Source organism: Oncorhynchus clarkii, chromosome 23 (assembly GCF_045791955.1).
Source record: "Oncorhynchus clarkii lewisi isolate Uvic-CL-2024 chromosome 23, UVic_Ocla_1.0, whole genome shotgun sequence".
In the NCBI taxonomy this organism is placed as follows: domain Eukaryota; kingdom Metazoa; phylum Chordata; class Actinopteri; order Salmoniformes; family Salmonidae; genus Oncorhynchus; species Oncorhynchus clarkii.
The window spans coordinates 51,512,294-51,530,692 of record NC_092169.1 but is presented as its reverse complement, the minus strand read 5'-3'; the positions used below and the strand labels follow the sequence as shown (position 1 = coordinate 51,530,692).

The window sequence follows — 18,399 nt, the reverse complement described above, 5'->3', positions numbered from 1 at the left end:
AGTCAGACTCTACTATTAAAGTCAGACTCTACTATTAAAGTCAGACTCCACTATTAAAGTCAGACTCCCACCAATAAAGTCAGACTCCACTATTAGTCAGACTCCACTATTAAAGTCAGACTCCACTATTAAAGTCAGACTCCCACCATTAAAGTCAGACTCCACTATTAAAGTCAGACTCCACTATTAAAGTCAGACTACACTATTAAAGTCAGACTACACTATTAAAGTCAGACTCCACCAATAAAGTCAGACTCCACTATTAGTCAGACGCCACTATTAAAGTCAGACTCCACTATTAAAGTCAGACTCTACTATTAAAGTCAGACTTCACTATTAATGTCAGACTCTACTATTAAAGTCAGACTCTACTATTAAAGTCAGACTCCACTATTAAAGTCAGACTCCACTAAGTCAGACTCCACTATTAAAGTCAGACTCTACTATTAAAGTCAGACTCTACTGTTAAAGTCAGACTCCACTATTAAAGTCAGACTCTACTATTAAAGTCAGACTCTACTATTATTAAAGTCAGACTCTACTATTATTAAAGTCAGACTCTACTATTAAAGTCAGACTCTACTATTAAAGTCAGACTCCACTATTAAAGTCAGACTCTACTATTAAAGTCAGACTCCACCAATAAAGTCAGACTCTACTATTAAAGTCAGACTCCACTATTAAAGTCAGACTCCACTATTAAAGTCAGACTCCACTATTAGTCAGACTCCACTATTAAAGTCAGACTCCACTATTAAAGTCAGACTCCCACCAATAAAGTCAGACTCCACTATTAGTCAGACTCCACCATTAAAGTCAGACTCCACTATTAAAGTCAGACTCTACTATTAAAGTCAGACTCCACTATTAAAGTCAGACTCCACCATTAAAGTCAGACTCCCACCAATAAATTCAGACTCCCACCAATAAATTCAGATTCCCACCAATAAAGTCAGACTCCACTATTAGTCAGACTCCACTATTAAAGTCAGACTCCACTATTAAAGTCAGACTCCACTATTAGTCAGACTCCCACCAATAAAGTCAGACTCCACTATTAAAGTCAGACTCCCACCAATAAAGTCAGACTCCACTATTAGTCAGACTCCACCATTAAAGTCAGACTCCACTATTAAAGTCAGACTCCACTATTAAAGTCAGACTCTACTATTAAAGTCAGACTCCACTATTAAAGTCAGACTCTACTATTAAAGTCAGACTCTACTATTAAAGTCAGACTCTACTATTAAAATCAGACTCTACTATTATTAAAGTCAGACTCTACTATTAAAGTCAGACTCTACTGTTAAAGTCAGACTCCACTATTAAAGTCAGACTCTACTATTAAAGTCAGACTCTACTATTATTAAAGTCAGACTCTACTATTATTAAAGTCAGACTCTACTATTAAAGTCAGACTCTACTATTAAAGTCAGACTCCACTATTAAAGTCAGACTCCCACCAATAAAGTCAGACTCCACTATTAGTCAGACTCCACTATTAAAGTCAGACTCCACTATTAAAGTCAGACTCCCACCATTAAAGTCAGACTCCACTATTAAAGTCAGACTCCACTATTAAAGTCAGACTACACTATTAAAGTCAGACTACACTATTAAAGTCAGACTCCACCAATAAAGTCAGACTCCACTATTAGTCAGACGCCACTATTAAAGTCAGACTCCACTATTAAAGTCAGACTCTACTATTAAAGTCAGACTTCACTATTAATGTCAGACTCTACTATTAAAGTCAGACTCTACTATTAAAGTCAGACTCCACTATTAAAGTCAGACTCCACTAAGTCAGACTCCACTATTAAAGTCAGACTCCACTATTAAAGTCAGACTCTACTATTAAAGTCAGACTTCACTATTAAAGTCAGACTCTACTATTAAAGTCAGACTCCACTATTAAAGTCAGACTCCCACCAATAAAGTCAGACTCCACTATTAAAGTCAGACTCCACTATTAAAGTCAGACTCCACTATTAAAGTCAGACTCCACTATTAAAGTCAGACTCCACCAATAAAGTCAGACTCCACTATTAGTCAGACTCCACTATTAAAGTCAGACTCCACTATTAAAGTCAGACTCCACTATTAGTCAGACTCCACTATTAAAGTCAGACTCCACTATTAAAGTCAGACTCCCACCAATAAAGTCAGACTCCACTATTAGTCAGACTCCACCATTAAAGTCAGACTCCACTATTAAAGTCAGACTCTACTATTAAAGTCAGACTCCACTATTAAAGTCAGACTCCACCATTAAAGTCAGACTCCCACCAATAAATTCAGACTCCCACCAATAAATTCAGATTCCCACCATTCAAGTCAGAGTCTACCATTCAAGTCAGACTCCACCATTCAAGTCAGACTCCACCATTCAAGTCAGACTCCACCATTAAAGTCAGTCTCCAGGAAGAATGGCCTTTGATAAAGACGTTTCGTGCAATTGTACATCATTTTATATTACTTTAGAATAATCTTTTATAATATTTTTTTTATACAGCACAAATTATGGAAATGACAGGCTACTTTGACACTGACAAAGTGATATCAATCAAAACGACCTCATCTTGAATTCATCAATAGCCTAGGCCTTGTTGTGTGGAGACTTCTTGTACAATATGAGGAGGAAATGACAGGCTACTTTGACACTGACAAAGTGATATCAATCAAAACGACCTCATCTTGAATCCACCAATAGCCTAGGCCTTGTTGTGTGGAGACTTCTTGTACAATATGAGGAGGAAATGACAGGCTACTTTGACACTGACAAAGTGATATCAATCAAAACGACCTCATCTTGAATCCATCCATAGCCTAGGCCTAGGTGTGTGGAGAATTCTTGTACAATATGAGGAGGAAATGACAGGTCTAGAAAAGCGTTCCAGTTTCACTGACTCACCCAATGATGCACAGCTCACTGGCCGCCGATGGCCAATACTCTCAGTCCGATTAGAGTCTTCTCCTTTAAGCAGGAGCCATTTGCTTTCTGACCTGTGTTTTTCCACAATAGTATTTGAAATATTGTGAAAGCCTGGTTCTGGCTGCATGCTGTTTACTGACCGATTTTCCGTGCGTTCCCTGGCTATTTGATTTATTTAACCTTTATTTAACCAGGAAGGGCTCATTGAGATTAAAATCTGTTTTTCAAGAGCGCCCTGGCCAAGATAGGCAGCACAAAGTCATTACAAAAAAAAATTACAGACAGACAACATGAAAAACTACAAGTGATCTAGTAAAAACCATTGAATTCACAAGAGTATAAAACAGCAAATTAAAAACATTGACAGGTCAGGGAATCAGCCTCAAAATCCTTCATCAGTGATTTAAAAACACCAATCGGGACAAGTTCTTCCAGTTTAAAAGTATTTTGTAAGGTGTTCCAAGACGATGGTGCAGAGGACATAAAAGCCCTTTTACCAAATTCAGTTCGGACATGTGGAACAGTTAGCAGGATAAAGTCCAGCGAACGAAGAGAATACCCAGCACATTTCTGAACAGTAAAAATGCACAAATAAAAAGGTAGTAAACCCAAAATGGCTTTGGAAATAAAAGTATACCAGTGCCTGGGCCTACGAGTGACTAGAGGCCTGCCAACCCTGGTATACAAAGTGCAGTGGTTTTGCAGTTTAAAATAAATCTCAAAGTGCCATGGTAAAGGGTGTCAATTGATCTCAAACACTGAGCGGAAGCATTCATATATAAAATATCCCCATAGTCTAGTAAAGACATAAATGTAGCTGATACTAGCCTCCTTCTGGCTTCAAAAGAAAAACAGCCCTTATTCCTAAAATAAAATCCCAATTTCAGCTTCAATTTTTTTTGTAAGTTGTTGAATATGCAATTTGAAAGAGAGGCCGTCATCAATTAAAATTCCAAGATATTTATATGAGGTTACAACCTCAATCTCTATATGCTTTGTGATTGGGTTACATGAACACAATCCACAGCTAGGCAATTTTTTTAAAGAAGCTATTAATCGTCTGTGTCTAAATGATAGTGCTACACCTGGTGTAGTATTCTGTAGTATTTAATTTCTTTCTGAACTGACAGCAGTAATTCTATAACTTGGCAAATGTATTTGAATGAATCAGAGGTACTGCAGCTCCTCCAGCACCCTTGCCACAGCTTTGATTCTATAAGGAAGAAATGAAGTGCATTGCTGGAGAGGTGAGAGTTGCAGGCTCATGTCTAGCAGAGAGAGGGAGAGGGATCATAGAAAGGGAATCTCATTCTAGTTCTGTGTGAGATACAGGTGTGCTTCTCTCTCTCACCACAGCACCAGCCACGCCTTGCTCTCAAACATGCCTATAACGTTGTGCAAACCGTAATCCCGGGCCGGCACAACACAAATTAATTCTTAGAATATCAGGTTCTGGCTGAAAATAGGCGTTTTCACATGATGTTTCTTTTCGGGGGCAGGAGAATCAGGGACGAGGCAACGGGACTGAACTCTGATCCCTTTAATTCACATGTTTATATAGAAAACAGTCTTTTCTTTCTCATGTCGGTACTGGATCCGGGAAAGTAGGATCCGGCTCAAATGAAGCACTGATTGTTAACGAGTTCCATCAGCATATGGGATGATGGAGATTCACATTGCACTGATGCTCCAGCAGACCTGAGTTCAAATACTACATTGAAATCTTTCAAATACTTTGAGCCTTTGCTTGAGTCTGCCTGGGGTGCCAGATGGGTGGGGTTTGCAGTTTGGGGACATTTAAATTGGTTCGTTAGACCAGGGAAGCTCAATCAAACCCATATAAAGTATTTGAACTTATATTAAATAGTATTTGAACCCAGGTCTGTGCTACAGGACTGTCTTTCTGACACTCAGTGTGTGAACCTAACTTCACACTATTTACAAGTTAGCAAGTACATGGTGGGAACTGAGAGTGTGTCTGGAGGCTGAAGTCATATTCTGTGGAGCAACAACAGCCTCAGAAAGCACTGAGGTTTTATCAAGAGAAGATCTCGGCCTATATAGATGATTTTTGAAAAGTCAGGAAGCATCCTTTGCCTGTCACTCATACAGGATACGTCACTCTATTCCTTTAATGCCTTTGTGAGTGTAAAGTTTACTGTTCTATTTCTGATTGTTTATTTCACATTTGTTTATGATCTATTTCACTTGCTTTGGCAATGTAAACATGTTTCCCATGCCAATAAAGCCTTTGAATTGAATAGTGTTTTGTGATAATGTGTGGACAACATACCCTGTAAATGGCAAAATATAATATTGTTCATGTATTCCTTTCCTGGGTGTAATTGTTTTGTTATCTGTCTAACTTTCTTGTCTATAAGTAAACTGCAAGATTGTATGCAACATGAACTAAACCTAACAGAACTCATTCCCTCCCTTGTTTTGTCACCCTCAGTGGCCAGCATCCAGAGGCTCCCGGCACTGTCTGTGATGACTGACATCAACTTCCCTATGAAGGGCCGTAAAGGCATGGTGGACTGGGCCAGGAACTCTGAGGACAAGGTGGTTATCCCCAAGGGCATCTTTCTACCACAGTCTGCAGGTAACACAACCATGATGGTGATGGTGGTGATGATGATGATGAATATGGTGGTTAGTGGTGGTGATGATTATGATGATGATGATGATGAATATGGTGGTTAGTGGTGGTGATGATGATGATGATGATGATGATAAATATGGTAGTAGTGGTGATGATGATGATGATGATGATGATGATGATGATGATGATGATGATGATGGTGGTAGTGTTAATGATGATGATGATGATGACGATGATGATGATGAATATGGTGCTAGTGGTGATGATGAAGAGGATGAGGATGAGGAGGAGGAGGAGGAGGAGGAGGAGGAGAGGAGGTGGAGCAGGATAAGGAGACTCTTCTTCAGGCTTCTTCAGGTTTAACCATGTTCTTTGCTGTATTCTGAGCAGCATGTGAAACTCGTGTAGTGAGAAATTGGTTCATTTCCAAATGTCCAGTAGTCATGGCTGATTATAAGTAGTTACTTCCTCCAGAATGACCCCTTAGTTGCTCCATCATGTGACCCCACTGATCAAAATAGAATGCCTGGAGTTTGACCAACATTCTAGAATCTAGTGGTGTACAACTGTAAACCTAGCATTCCATTTCTAATGCCAGCACTAGCTGGGTCATTCCTACTCTGTGCCTTATGGACATCATAACTTATGGAGGAAAAAGTATATAACTGTATATATATACAAATACGATTCTATCAGAAAAAGGACATGTTTGATTTTCAGAAAAACATATTGGTCAAGCTCAGGCACCTATTTTCTTAGGTGCATTTTCCTACCTGTTAGGTGCATAACCCTAACAGGGTGGAAACTAACAGGGTGGAAACTAACAGTGTGGAAATGTGGAGCAAGATTGAGCTAGCAAAATAGTGAACTTCTCTATCTAACATATTTAAAAATGTTGGGAATGTTCTCTATAATTAGCCTAACAGGGTGGAAATTGAATACTGGGACATACAACATAAAAAATGTTTTTTTTTTTAAAAGCCTTTATATTTATTTAGCTTTCCACCATTGTTTTCTTACCATTGAAATGGTGACACTTCCTGAATGTGGTGTGATTGTAGAAAAGGGTATTTTTCTGAAATGGAAGGGGCATAATTTTAAATAAAATAATAATAAACACAATAATCATTATTGATGAGAGAAAATGTAACTAAGACTATAAAATAATGAAGAAGGATTTTAAATATGTATTATTTTGTCTCATCAATAATGATTATTGTGTTTATTATTATTTTATTTAAGATTATGCCCCTTCCATTTCAGAAAAATACCCTTTTCTACAATGACACTACCTTAACTCTATGATAGTAATTGTGTAAATGAGACCTAGCAAACAAGCAGAACCAAAGATATTGTAGTTCCCTTAATCTCAAAGTGCTTAAAGCAATAGTGGAATGGTGTCAAACACAAGGTTTCCATGTGTTTGATGATGCCATTTCATTCGCTCCGTTCCTGACATTATTATGAGCCGTCCTCCCCTCAGCAGCTTCTCTGATGTTTGTATCCTGTTAACCCATGCCAGTGCAGAGCCCAGAGTGTAGACAGACAATTTGGTTAACTGGCTTAATCAGTCGTGTCTGGACTGTATCAATGAGAGACAAAATGGCAGTTGATTTTCTAGCTCAACGCCGAAAACCATCTCACTCTTACTGAGTGGCCAAGAAGTTTATCCAGGTAGCCTCCCAAGTAGCACCCTAATCCCTATATAGTGCAGTACTTTTAACCAGAGCCCTATGGGCCCTATGTAGGGAATAGGGTTCCATTTGGAGCAGAGATCCAGAGAACTGCTCCAACAGGTGTCGACAGCCTCCATTTCGCTGCCTTACAGCAGTGGTCACCAACCTTTTCTGAGTCAAGATCATTTTTGCAGTCAAAAAGCAAGCGGAGATCTACCGCTCAGATTCTTTTAAAAACATGACTTAAAAAACGGAACATTAACTTAACAGTTTTGTAGGAATGAGGTTTGTGCAGTAGGCCAAACATATTATCACAGCATATTGGCTATATAACTGGCCTGCCAATATTGTTCTTTCCAGAACATATTAGATTTCAGTTAGTGCATACATCTCAAGATAGCTAGGTGGGACAACCACATATCACAGGCATAGTCAGTACATTTCCCCTCAATAATGTAGCCCTTGGGGGGGAGGGGGGGGCTTTGCTGTCCTAGCTTCAGGGGGAAGATGGTTCCACCATTGGGGTGCCAGGACAGAGAAGAGCTTGGATTGGGCTGAGCGGGAGCTGCACTCCCATAGGGGTAGGAGGGCCAAGAGACCTTGGGTTGGGGTTAGAGAATAGCCTGAAGTTAGGGGGGGGAAGTTCCTCTTGCTGTTCCGTAGGGAAGCCCCATGGTCATGTAGTGGATGAGCAGGTAGGGAGGTAGGCAGGTAGGGAGGTAGGCAGGTAGGGAGGTAGGCAGGTAGGCAGGTAGCCAGGTAGGGAGGTAGGGAGGGGCAGTTCCTCTTGCTGTTCCGTAGGGAAGTCCCATGGTCATGTAGTGGATGAGCAGGTAGGGAGGTAGGCAGGTAGGGAGGGGCAGTTCCTCTTTCTGTTCCGTAGGGAAGCCCCATGGTCATGTAGTGGATGAGCAGGTAGGGAGGTAGGCAGGTAGGGAGGGGCAGTTCCTCTTTCTGTTCCGTATGGAAGTCCCATGGTCATGTAGTGGATGAGAGCTTCGACTGGAAGCCAGTGGAGTGTGCGGAGGAGCGGGGTGACATGACAGCAGTTGGGAAAGTGCCTCGCATAAATGTTATTTTACAAGACTGATGGTCCCTGCATCTGATGGTCATGGTGCTTTCAAGACAACTCGGGGGAACTCTGGGGAAAAAATGAAGTCAAAGAGTGCTCTTCAGGTCGGAGCCCTAGAAAGATGCCAGAGTTTCCGACTTGGAATTCCAAGTTGGATGGCCATTCAACATATTTATTCAAATCGGATCTAGTTTTTTTCAGAGTTCCAAGTTGTCCTGAACGCACTGAAGTCGGAAGTCTGCGATTTGTTTTGAACGCGGCATTAGTCTCAGCAGAGAGAGGGCGAGAGCAGCAGAGGGTCAGCCTCTCACGGTCCCTGCTCTCTCCTTCCTTTCCTCCGGTGAGACTGACCAGAGAGAGGAGACACTGTCTTCCACCTGCTCTCTCCTTCCTTTCCTCCGATGAAATTGACCAGAGAGAGGAGACACTGTCTTCCACCTGCTCTCTCCTTCCTTTTCTCCGGTGAAATTGACCAGAGAGAAGGGACACTGTCTTCCACCTGCTCTCTCCTTCCTTTTCTCCGGTGAAATTGACCAGAGAGAAGGGACACTGTCTTCCACCTGATGGCAAAACTTGAGTCACACCGCATCTGCCTCAGGCACAAATTCATGTTGTTCCTATGACCAGAGAAAGGGAAATATTCCTCAATATTGAAATAGACACGACAAGCTGCTAATAATAATAAAACCGCAGGGCTCTCGATACACATCGTTACTCATTCATTGCAGCGCGAGTGGAAGATAGAAGGAAGTTTTATGCTTTGTAGTAGCGTTGAATAATAACAGTGTTGACAGTGCTGAATAAACTTAGACATGAACTCGCTCATAAAAAAAACACTTATTTGCTGTTGACAGTCTCTCTCTGGTCATTGTTATAAGAGTTATGAAATCTCATGTAGGCTAGTATCAAATTTTGCTGTGGCCGAGGTTGTGGGAGCCGTAGGCACAATGAAATGGTTCAAAATGGGAACACTTTGCTTACCCGTATACAGGGCTTCTGAATCAAGTGCACCTACCACCCACAGGGCTTCTGAATCAAGTGCACCTACCACCCACAGGGCTTCTGAATCAAGTGCACCTACCACCCACAGGGCTTCTGAATCTAGTGCACCTACCACCCACAGGGCTTCTGAATCAAGTGCACCTCCCACAAACAGGGCTTCTGAATCAAGTGCACCTACCACCCACAGGGCTTCTGAATCAAGTGCACCTACCACCCACAGGGCTTCTGAATCAAGTGCACCTACCACCCACAGGGCTTCTGACTCATGTACACCTACCACCCACAGGGCTTCTGAATCAAGTGTACCTCCCACCCACAAGGCTTCTGAATCAAGTGCACCTACCACCCACAGGGCTTCTGAATCAAGTGCACCTACCACCCACAGGGCTTCTGAATCAAGTGCACCTACCACCCACAGGGCTTCTGAATCAAGTGCACCTCCCACCCACAGGGCTTCTGAATCAAGTGCACCTACCACCCACAGGGCTTCTGAATCAAGTGCACCTACCACCCACAGGGCTTCTGAATCAAGTGCACCTCCCACCCACAGGGCTTCTGAATCAAGTGCACCTACCACCCACAGGGCTTCTGAATCAAGTGCACCTCCCACCCACAGGGCTTCTGAATCAAGTGCACAAGCAGCAGCACAACACGAATACATAAAAGGAGTGCAAGCCTTTTTTTGTGGTATTTCTACAGAAGTGTTTGGTGATTGATTAGGAACCTCTTGAAGTGACCACTGCCTTACAGGCAAAGATTCATTGGACCATCCCTTACCCTTTATCAATGGTTCATTGTTGAGGACAATTTAGCTGATTGCTGTTGGCAGGAAAGTTGTGAAGTGGCTTGTTTCGCTGCCTGGCCAAATATAGCTCCAAATAAAGCCCATCATTAAGAGTTAGTCTGTGTCTGTGGCCTGATATGTTGGTTTATGACTATCTGTTGACCCTGTGCTGTGGTGTTGTTGAGATTATTAAGGTTCATTGCATCTTTCAGATGGCCAGCCCATTCATAAGACACTGTACAACCACTACCACAACTAAACTGTCCTGTAACCAACGGTGTCCAAACTAATTTCCTTCTGCTCATCAGACATGGATGGATCACCTGTTTTCATCCTGGGGACAGTCCTGTACAAGACTCTGGGACTGATGCTGCCTTCACCAAGGTAAGATGGACCATACATCTGCTCTATCAACATCTCTCTCTCTGTCTCTGTCTCTGTCTCTCTCTGTATCTCTCTCTCTCTCTCTCTCTCTCTAGCACTCTGTCACTCTGTCACTCTTTCTCTCTGTCTCTCTCTCTGTCTCTCTCTCTCTCTCTCTCTCTCTGTCTCCCTCTCTTTCTCCCTCTCTGTCTCTCTCTCTGTCTCTCCCTCTCTTTCCCTCTCTGTCTCTCTCTGTCTCTCTCTCTACCTCTCTGTCTCCCTCTCTGTCTCCCTCTCTGTCTGTCTCTCTGTCTCTCTCTCTGTCTCTCTCTCTGTCTGTCTCTCTGTCGCTCTCTCTGTCTCCCTCTCTGTCTCTCTCTCTGTCTGTCTCTCTCTCTCTCTGTCTCTCTCTATCTGTCTGTCTCTCTCTCTGTCTCTCTCTCTGTCTGTCTCTCTCTCTCTGTCTCCCTCTCTGTCTCCCTCTCGGTCTCTCTCTCGGTCTCCCTCTCTGTCTCTCTCTCTGTCTATCTCTCTGTCTCCCTCTCTGTCTCCCTCTCTGTCTCTCTCTCTGTCTCTCTCTCTGTCTCCCTCTCTGTCTCTCTCTCTGTCTCCCTCTCTGTCTCCCTCTCTGGAGAGGGAGACAGAGGGAAGAAGTAGTCATTTGGGACACGGTCCAGGCGAGACAGCAGTGAGATGTAAAATATGATGTCAACTTTATTCTCTGACAAAGTGTCTGCTGCACTGCCTGAGTGTAAATCCTCCAATAGTATTTCACAGGTAGTGTAGGCTATCCAGGGAGGGTTCATAAAAGACTCCTTCCACTTTGCTTTTCCAGGAAATGGCCTCTACATTGCACTATATGTACTTGCAAAAGCTCATTTTACGTACTGCACTATACATACTACTGTACCCACGAGGATACAAAAACCCTTCTCAAGGTACATTATATACAGTAGATCAAAAATGATGTGCAGGTAAAACAGACATATTACTCCCATGATGCATCATTCTACCAGAACATCATCAATACTTCAAAAGGAAAAATGGCATCGCTTTCTTTTAGAATATCGTAGTAGAATACAATCTTTCAGTCGTGTAATCCATAGATGACAAGCCAATTATCAAAGAATCCATCAAAGCGGATCAACTGAAGTTTCCCTGTAACTTTTCATGAATTAAAACGACAAGCTTTACTCCCAGACTCAACAACAATTAATCTCTGCTTTCTGCTGAGGAGGATGACACCACATCTGTGTCCCAAATCGCACCCTATTCCCTATATAATGTACTTTTTTTGACCAAAGCCCTGGTCTAAAGTAGTGCACTAAATAAGGAATAGGATACCATTTGGGAAGCAACACAAAATTGGGTTAAAATAATCATCATAATATCTCCTTCTGAACTCACTCCATCCTGGTTAAATCATATTATGTTGTCATACTACTAATTAGAAGGGACAACAGACGACTAAGCAGTATTTCATGGTTGGTTTATGCTTTCAAGCTGGTTTCCAATATTGTTAGTTATTCTGTTTATCAGTTTGGACATTACTGTCATTACGTATCGTCAAGGCTCTCACCCAGTTAGAGCAAGGCTGCGTATGAAATCACACCCTATTCCCTATGTAGGGCTCTGATCTAAAGTACACTTTGTAGGGAATAGGGTGCCATTCGGGACACAAGCCTAGAATCTCTTGCATTGAGTGAAAGACAAAAAGAGGCCCGAGCAAAGTAAGTACATTGAACTACATCCATCCGTGTTAAGTTAAAATGAGTTTATGTTTTTTTTATTTAACCTTTATTTAACTAGGCAAGTCAGTTAAGAACAAATTCTTATTTTCAATGACGGCCTAGGAACAGTGGGTTAACTGCCTGTTCAGGGGCAGTCCGACAGATTTGTACCTTGTCAGCTTGGGGGTTTGAACTTGCAACCTTCCGGTTACTAGTCCAACACTCTAGCCACTAGGCTACCCTGCCGCCCCATTTTTATCACAAACATTTGTACACATCAGTACTTTATTAAAATTATAGCAATTACTTTATCAATCTTCTCTCTTATGCTGATACAGAATGAGCCTAGGAATGTGGCCAAGTCCTCTACTTAGCTAACGTCAGGTAGCTAGAACCATTATTCTCTATGATGAGCGTGCCACCCATCAGTGTGTGGGTGTAAAGATATACAGAGCCTTCAGAAAATATTCACACCCCTTGACTTTTTCCACATTTTGTTGTGTTACAGCCTGAATTTAAAATGGATTCAAAATGAGGTGTTGTGTCATAATGTCAAAGTGGAATTATGTTTTTAGAAATTTTAACAAAGTCATTTAAAATGAAAAGCTGAAAAGCTGAAAATGTAATAAGTATTCACCCACTTTTTTATGACGCCTAAATAAATTCAGCAGTAAAACTGGGCTTTATAAGTCATGGAGTGGAGTCATTCGGAATGGAGTCATTCGGTATGAAATAATAGTGTTTAACATGATTTTTGAATGACTACCTCATCTCTGTACTCCACACATACAATGATCTATAAGATCCCTTAGTCGAGCAGTGAGTTTCAAACACAGATTCAGCACAGATTCCATAAAAGACCAATGGTGTTTTCCAATGCCTCACAAAGAAGGGCACTTAATTGGTAGATGTTTTTTAATTTTTTTAAGCAGACATTGAATATCCCTCGGAGCATATTAAAGTTATGAATTACACTTTAGATGGTGTATCAATACACCCAGTCACTACAAATGTGATTCTAACACGTATTGACTCAGAGGTGTGAATGCTTACGCAAATGAGATATTTATACATTTCATTTTCTGTTAATTAGCAAACATTTTCTAAATACATGTTTTCACTTTGTCAATATGGGTTGCTATTAATGTTTCTCTCACATAATTAGTTAGCGCTAGTGTACAGTGCTGGATAGCTAGATAGTTAGCTACTGGCTACATGTTAGCTAGCTGGCTAGAGATGTTACCTACAACAACCCACAATCAGATGTATTTTCCTGTTGCACAAAGCTTGCTTTTGACAGAGTAGACAGCTTTTGCAACAGGTCCTCATACACTGAGAGGAAAACCAATAGCAGATAAGATAAAATAACACATTCAACAATGGTATCTACCTGAAGTGAAATGCAGCCATCAGTCAGTCTCTCCTCAGAGCAGTGATCTACGCACGTGGTCCTGTTTCTTTGTTCCCGGTCTCAACTAACCCAAACAACACAGCACTCCACCCTTTCAAAGAAATGATGTTGCTATTCTTAGCTTCCTTGGGAGTGCTGCACTACAACTATACATTAGCCCACTGTAGGATGGTCCTGAAGGAAATATAGTCAAATATATATAATCTACTGATGAAATTATAGCATTAGCAGTGCAGATAGATTTACAATGGTCACTGATATTCTACTCTTATAAAAGTAATCCATTGTTATTGTATTTCCTCTGGTCACTGATATTCTACTCTTATAAAAGCCATCCATTGTTATTGTATTTCCTCTGGTCACTGATATTCTACTCTTATAAAAGCCATCCATTGTTATTGTATTTCCTCTGGTCACTGATATTCTACTCTTATAAAAGCCATCCATTGTTATTGTATTTCCTCTGGTCACTGATATTCTACTCTTATAAAAGCCATCCATTGTTATTGTATTTCCTCTGGTCACTGATATTCTACTCTTATAAAAGCCATCCATTGATGTTGTATCTGCACTAGTTTTCTTTGTGAACCAGTCCTAAATCCATATTTGACTTAGTAATGTGGCCTGTTTATGGAAACAGCAGACAGACTGACCCAGATTGTGGTGTTCTTGCCCAGGATCAAACATCGAACCCAGTCTTTCTCTCTAGAGAGTTCCAGACGTTCTATGGAACATCTTTGGGCCCAACTGAGAGCTCTAGAACCTTCTCCGACCCTCCCTAGAGAACTGTAGGTCAGACACTGTCAGTCAGAAACCAAAATGGCACACTATTCCCTACATTTAGCACTACTTTTGACCAGAGTCCTTTGGGCCCAGTCAAAAGTAGTGCACTATATTATGGGGAGTAGGGTGTCATTTGAACCAGTCAGTCATTGTAGTATCAGTTTGGTGGTGTCACAACCTACTGTTTTGTTTCCCCAGGAGGTAAATGAAAGAGAGAGAGATGAAAGAGCAAAAGGAAATGTGACATTCTCTGTTCTCCACCCCATGACACACGTTCCCTTGAAGATAAAGACAAATAAAGTGCAAAGAGGACATAGTGGAGATCTGAACCTGAAAAAGTAGAAAGGCTCCAATTAACTTCCTTTTGAGTAGTTCTCTTTCATTCTCTTTTTCTGGGGCAGTTCAGGTGAGGTGAGAAGAGAGGCAGGCTCAGAAGTGTACCAAGGCCGTTTTCTACCAAGTCACCCTTTCATGAACTACAATGTATTATTATGTTTCAAAACACATTACCACTCTAGAGAGAAAGTCATCCATTTTTATTCAGCAATAGAATCCCCCCCCCCCCCCCCATATCTAGATTCAGGAAGTAAATAAGCTAAAGACAAAAGGAGAGGAGGCGTGTCATTTGAAGTTGGTTTGGGGTCTTGCTTTGCAGTGGAGATAAACTAGGTATACACTGCATGAGATGAGGTGGAGGCACGGAATGCGTCCCAAATGGCACCCTATTCCCCGGACCCAAGGAAGGCAGCAGCTAATGGGGATCCAGAATAAATACTGTGCAGTACTTTTGTAGTAGTGCAGTAAAAAGGGAATTGGGTGCCATTTGTGATAGACAGTGTTTAAAGATCTCTGTTAGATTCAGGTTGTGATTCATTTAACGTAGAAAAGGCCAGAGCTCCAGACGTGTCTATTTTCAATCTTTTGTGACTCGCTCCAAATGGACCATGAAATCACACCCTAAGTTGGCCCCCCAGTGCCTAAGTTGGCCCCCCAGTGCCTAATTTCTCTCCTCTCGCTCTGTCTGGGCTCCAGTTCACATGTATTTGGGTTGACTTGCTTCACATGTGTCATTTTGTGTGTCAGGTCTTGTCCTGCAGTGCCACAGCAGGTGTGTTTGTCAAGTGCCTCACAGATAGGTGTGACATGACATTTTGTGTTGTTCTTTGCATTGACAATATCAGAGGAACCTGAATGTGCATCAATAGTATCCACATTCTGAATGAGGGGTCATGTTATAAACGCTGTATATGATTTTATCTTTGGTAAGTCTATGAAACACAACTCATTTAGGGAAAATTTAATTAACACACCTTTTGTGCAAACTCCCCAAAAAATAAAATCCTGACTCACAAAGAAAACTCTCCCAGAGATTGTAATGCATTTGTCTGACATATACCCTTATAATAAGACAGAACATAAAGTTTAGTCATATGGTTTGTACGATTTGTGAAGCATTTATGTAGTGCTTATAAAGCCTTTATGTAGTGATCATGAAGCCATTATGAAGCTATATATAGCCTTTATAAGATGTACTTTGTTTAAAGTGGGACCGAACACACGGTATTTATGTAGCAGTGCCTAAGTGCCACAACTTCCAATCAGTGTCCATCTCATGGTGTACATCACTCTGTTTTCCACCCAGGAACCACACGGCAGTGAGCTCCAAAGTCATTGCTGTCACAGTGAGACCAGAGCCCAGGATAACAGAGTCACACCTGGAGATCGAGCTGGCTCACCTGGCCAACGTAAGGACCTTTATTTATTCATCTTTCATCTTTCATTTGAATCAATCGAGGGCAAGAATGACCTCCTCACAATGTAAGTACCTGCCCAAGACTCCCTCACTTCTTGAAAAGGCATACAAGCGATACAGAGAAGGCAGATGTTTAATATCCAATCAGATAATTGTGTAACCGATACATTGGACCCAGTTACATGACGGTAATCCATATACCGGAGTCCACACTCAAACACGGTTACCAAAGTCAATTTATACAGAGAGGATACTGTATATCTGGACCTATATTCACAAAGCATCTCAGAGTACGAGTGCTGACCTAGGATCAGGTCATCCCTGTCCATATTAACCTCATTCATTTTATTATTAAAGGCAAAACTGACCCCAGATCAGCAGTGCTACTCTGAGACGCTTGATAAACACAGGCCCAGATCTGAATCAGGAGGACAAGTTGAAATATATGGGCTCTGACAATGACATGCTGCTCTGCATCACCTTGGACGACACCTCTGAACGATCGTCTTTATCTCAGAGATTAACTAAAAGGCCAGGGTTGTAAAGAGAGCTTGTCCTTGTAATTATCTGGACAGTGCCATCTCTCTCTCTCTCTCTCTCTCTCTCTCTCTCTCTCTCTCTCTCTCTCTCTCTCTCTCTCTGTCTCTCTCTCTCTCTCTCTCTCTCTGTCTCTCTCTCTCCCTCTCTCTCTCTCTCTCTCTCTGTCTCTGTCTCTCTCTCTCTCTCTCTCTCTCTCTCTCTCTCTCTCCCTCTCTCTCTCTCTCTCTCTCTCTGTCTCTCTCTCTCTCTCTCTCTCTCTCTCTCTCTGTCTCTGTCTCTCTCTCTCTCTCTCTCTCTCTCTCTCTCCCTCTCTGTCTCTCTCTCTCTCTGTCTCTCTGTCTCTCTCTCTCTCTCTCTCTCTCCCTCTCTCTCTCTCTCTCTCTCTCTCTCTCTCTCTGTCTCTCTCTGTCTCTCTCTCTCTCTCTCTCTGTCTCTCTGTCTCTCTCTGTCTCTCTCTCTCTCTCTCTCTGTCTCTCTGTCTCTCTCTGTCTCTCTCTCTCTCTCTCTCTCTCTCTCTCTGTCTCTCTCTCTCTCTCTCTCTCTCTCTCTCTCTCTCTCTCTCTCGCTCTCCTGACACACCTGCTACACTGGGCGCCTGCAAATTAATCATCGAATCAATTACTCTACCATTGTTTGTTGGCTGATGCACTCTAAACGTGTGGCTGTAGCCATTGTTGGGTACTTCAATGCTTATTGAGGCTAAAGTGATTCAAAGTGAAACTGCCACCAATTCTCATTGGCATTTTACATTTTAACCCTGAACTGCAATCTAAAGAGGTCTTGCCATAGCCGTTAGTTTTAAAAGAACAATTTGTTTAGTGAGTTATTCTTGGATAATTACAGGTAGAAATGAGTATCTGTGAGGCTTTGGTCATTTTGTTGTGGTTATCTAATGAGTGAAGGTTTTCAGCGTGCTCTCTTCTTCTTGGTAATGCAGGGAACCCTGAGTCCTTACTGTGCATTGTGGGATAACAGCGTCATGTAAGTAAACAAGCCTTTCTTTTTGCTGTTTTCTCCTTGCTCTTCTCTAATCCATGGTGATGCTGATGTATCTGTGATGTATGGTTACGCTTTTCATTTCTATTGAAATAAACTATATTTCTAAATGCTCTGAAGATGAAAACACTGTTTTGTCCGTCTTGGCAAAGTGTACTTACTGTACGTAATTCTACTCAGAATGTCTTCAGACGGTCCTATACACTGCATGTATTAGCTTCGGGGCCGCCGTCCTCTGAAAGGGGATCTGAGGACAATTACTTCAGCAGAAAAAAACGCCTATGAAGATTAAAATCAGATGAAATGAATAAAACTTCTAAATAACATCGGGGAATTAAGTCTGGGTCTGCATCGTTCCCTTTATCGTGCACTATGTTTGACTAAAGCCTGGGCACTTCATAGTAAATAGGGACGCAGTCTGACTTTTGCCTTCATTGTGCACTACGTTTGACTAAAGCCTGGGCACTTCATAGTAAATAGGGACGCAGTCTGACTTTTGCCTTCATTGTGCACTACGTTTGACTAAAGCCTGGGCACTTCATAGGAAATAGGGACGCAGTCTGACTTTTGCCTTCATTGTGCACTACGTTTGACTAAAGCCTGGGCACTTCATAGGAAATAGGGACGCAGTCTGACTTTTGCCTTCATTGTGCACTACGTTTGACTAAAGCCTGGGCACTTCATAGGAAATAGGGACGCAGTCTGACTTTTGCCTTCATTGTGCACTACGTTTGACTAAAGCCTGGCAACTT

At 41.8% G+C, this 18,399-nt stretch overlaps 1 protein-coding gene across 1 annotated transcript in view; it reads left to right on the top strand.

Moving 5' to 3' along the window:
• The window catches only part of LOC139381577 (adhesion G protein-coupled receptor B3), a 352,141-nt gene that overhangs the window by 222,282 nt on the left and 111,460 nt on the right, over window positions 1-18,399 (top strand). Inside the window, exons 13-16 of the mRNA XM_071125220.1 lie at window positions 5,391-5,537; window positions 10,380-10,455; window positions 16,001-16,103; window positions 17,589-17,632. Coding sequence (XP_070981321.1) covers window positions 5,391-5,537; window positions 10,380-10,455; window positions 16,001-16,103; window positions 17,589-17,632 — 370 coding nt within the window. The remainder of the gene's footprint in view (window positions 1-5,390; window positions 5,538-10,379; window positions 10,456-16,000; window positions 16,104-17,588; window positions 17,633-18,399) is intronic.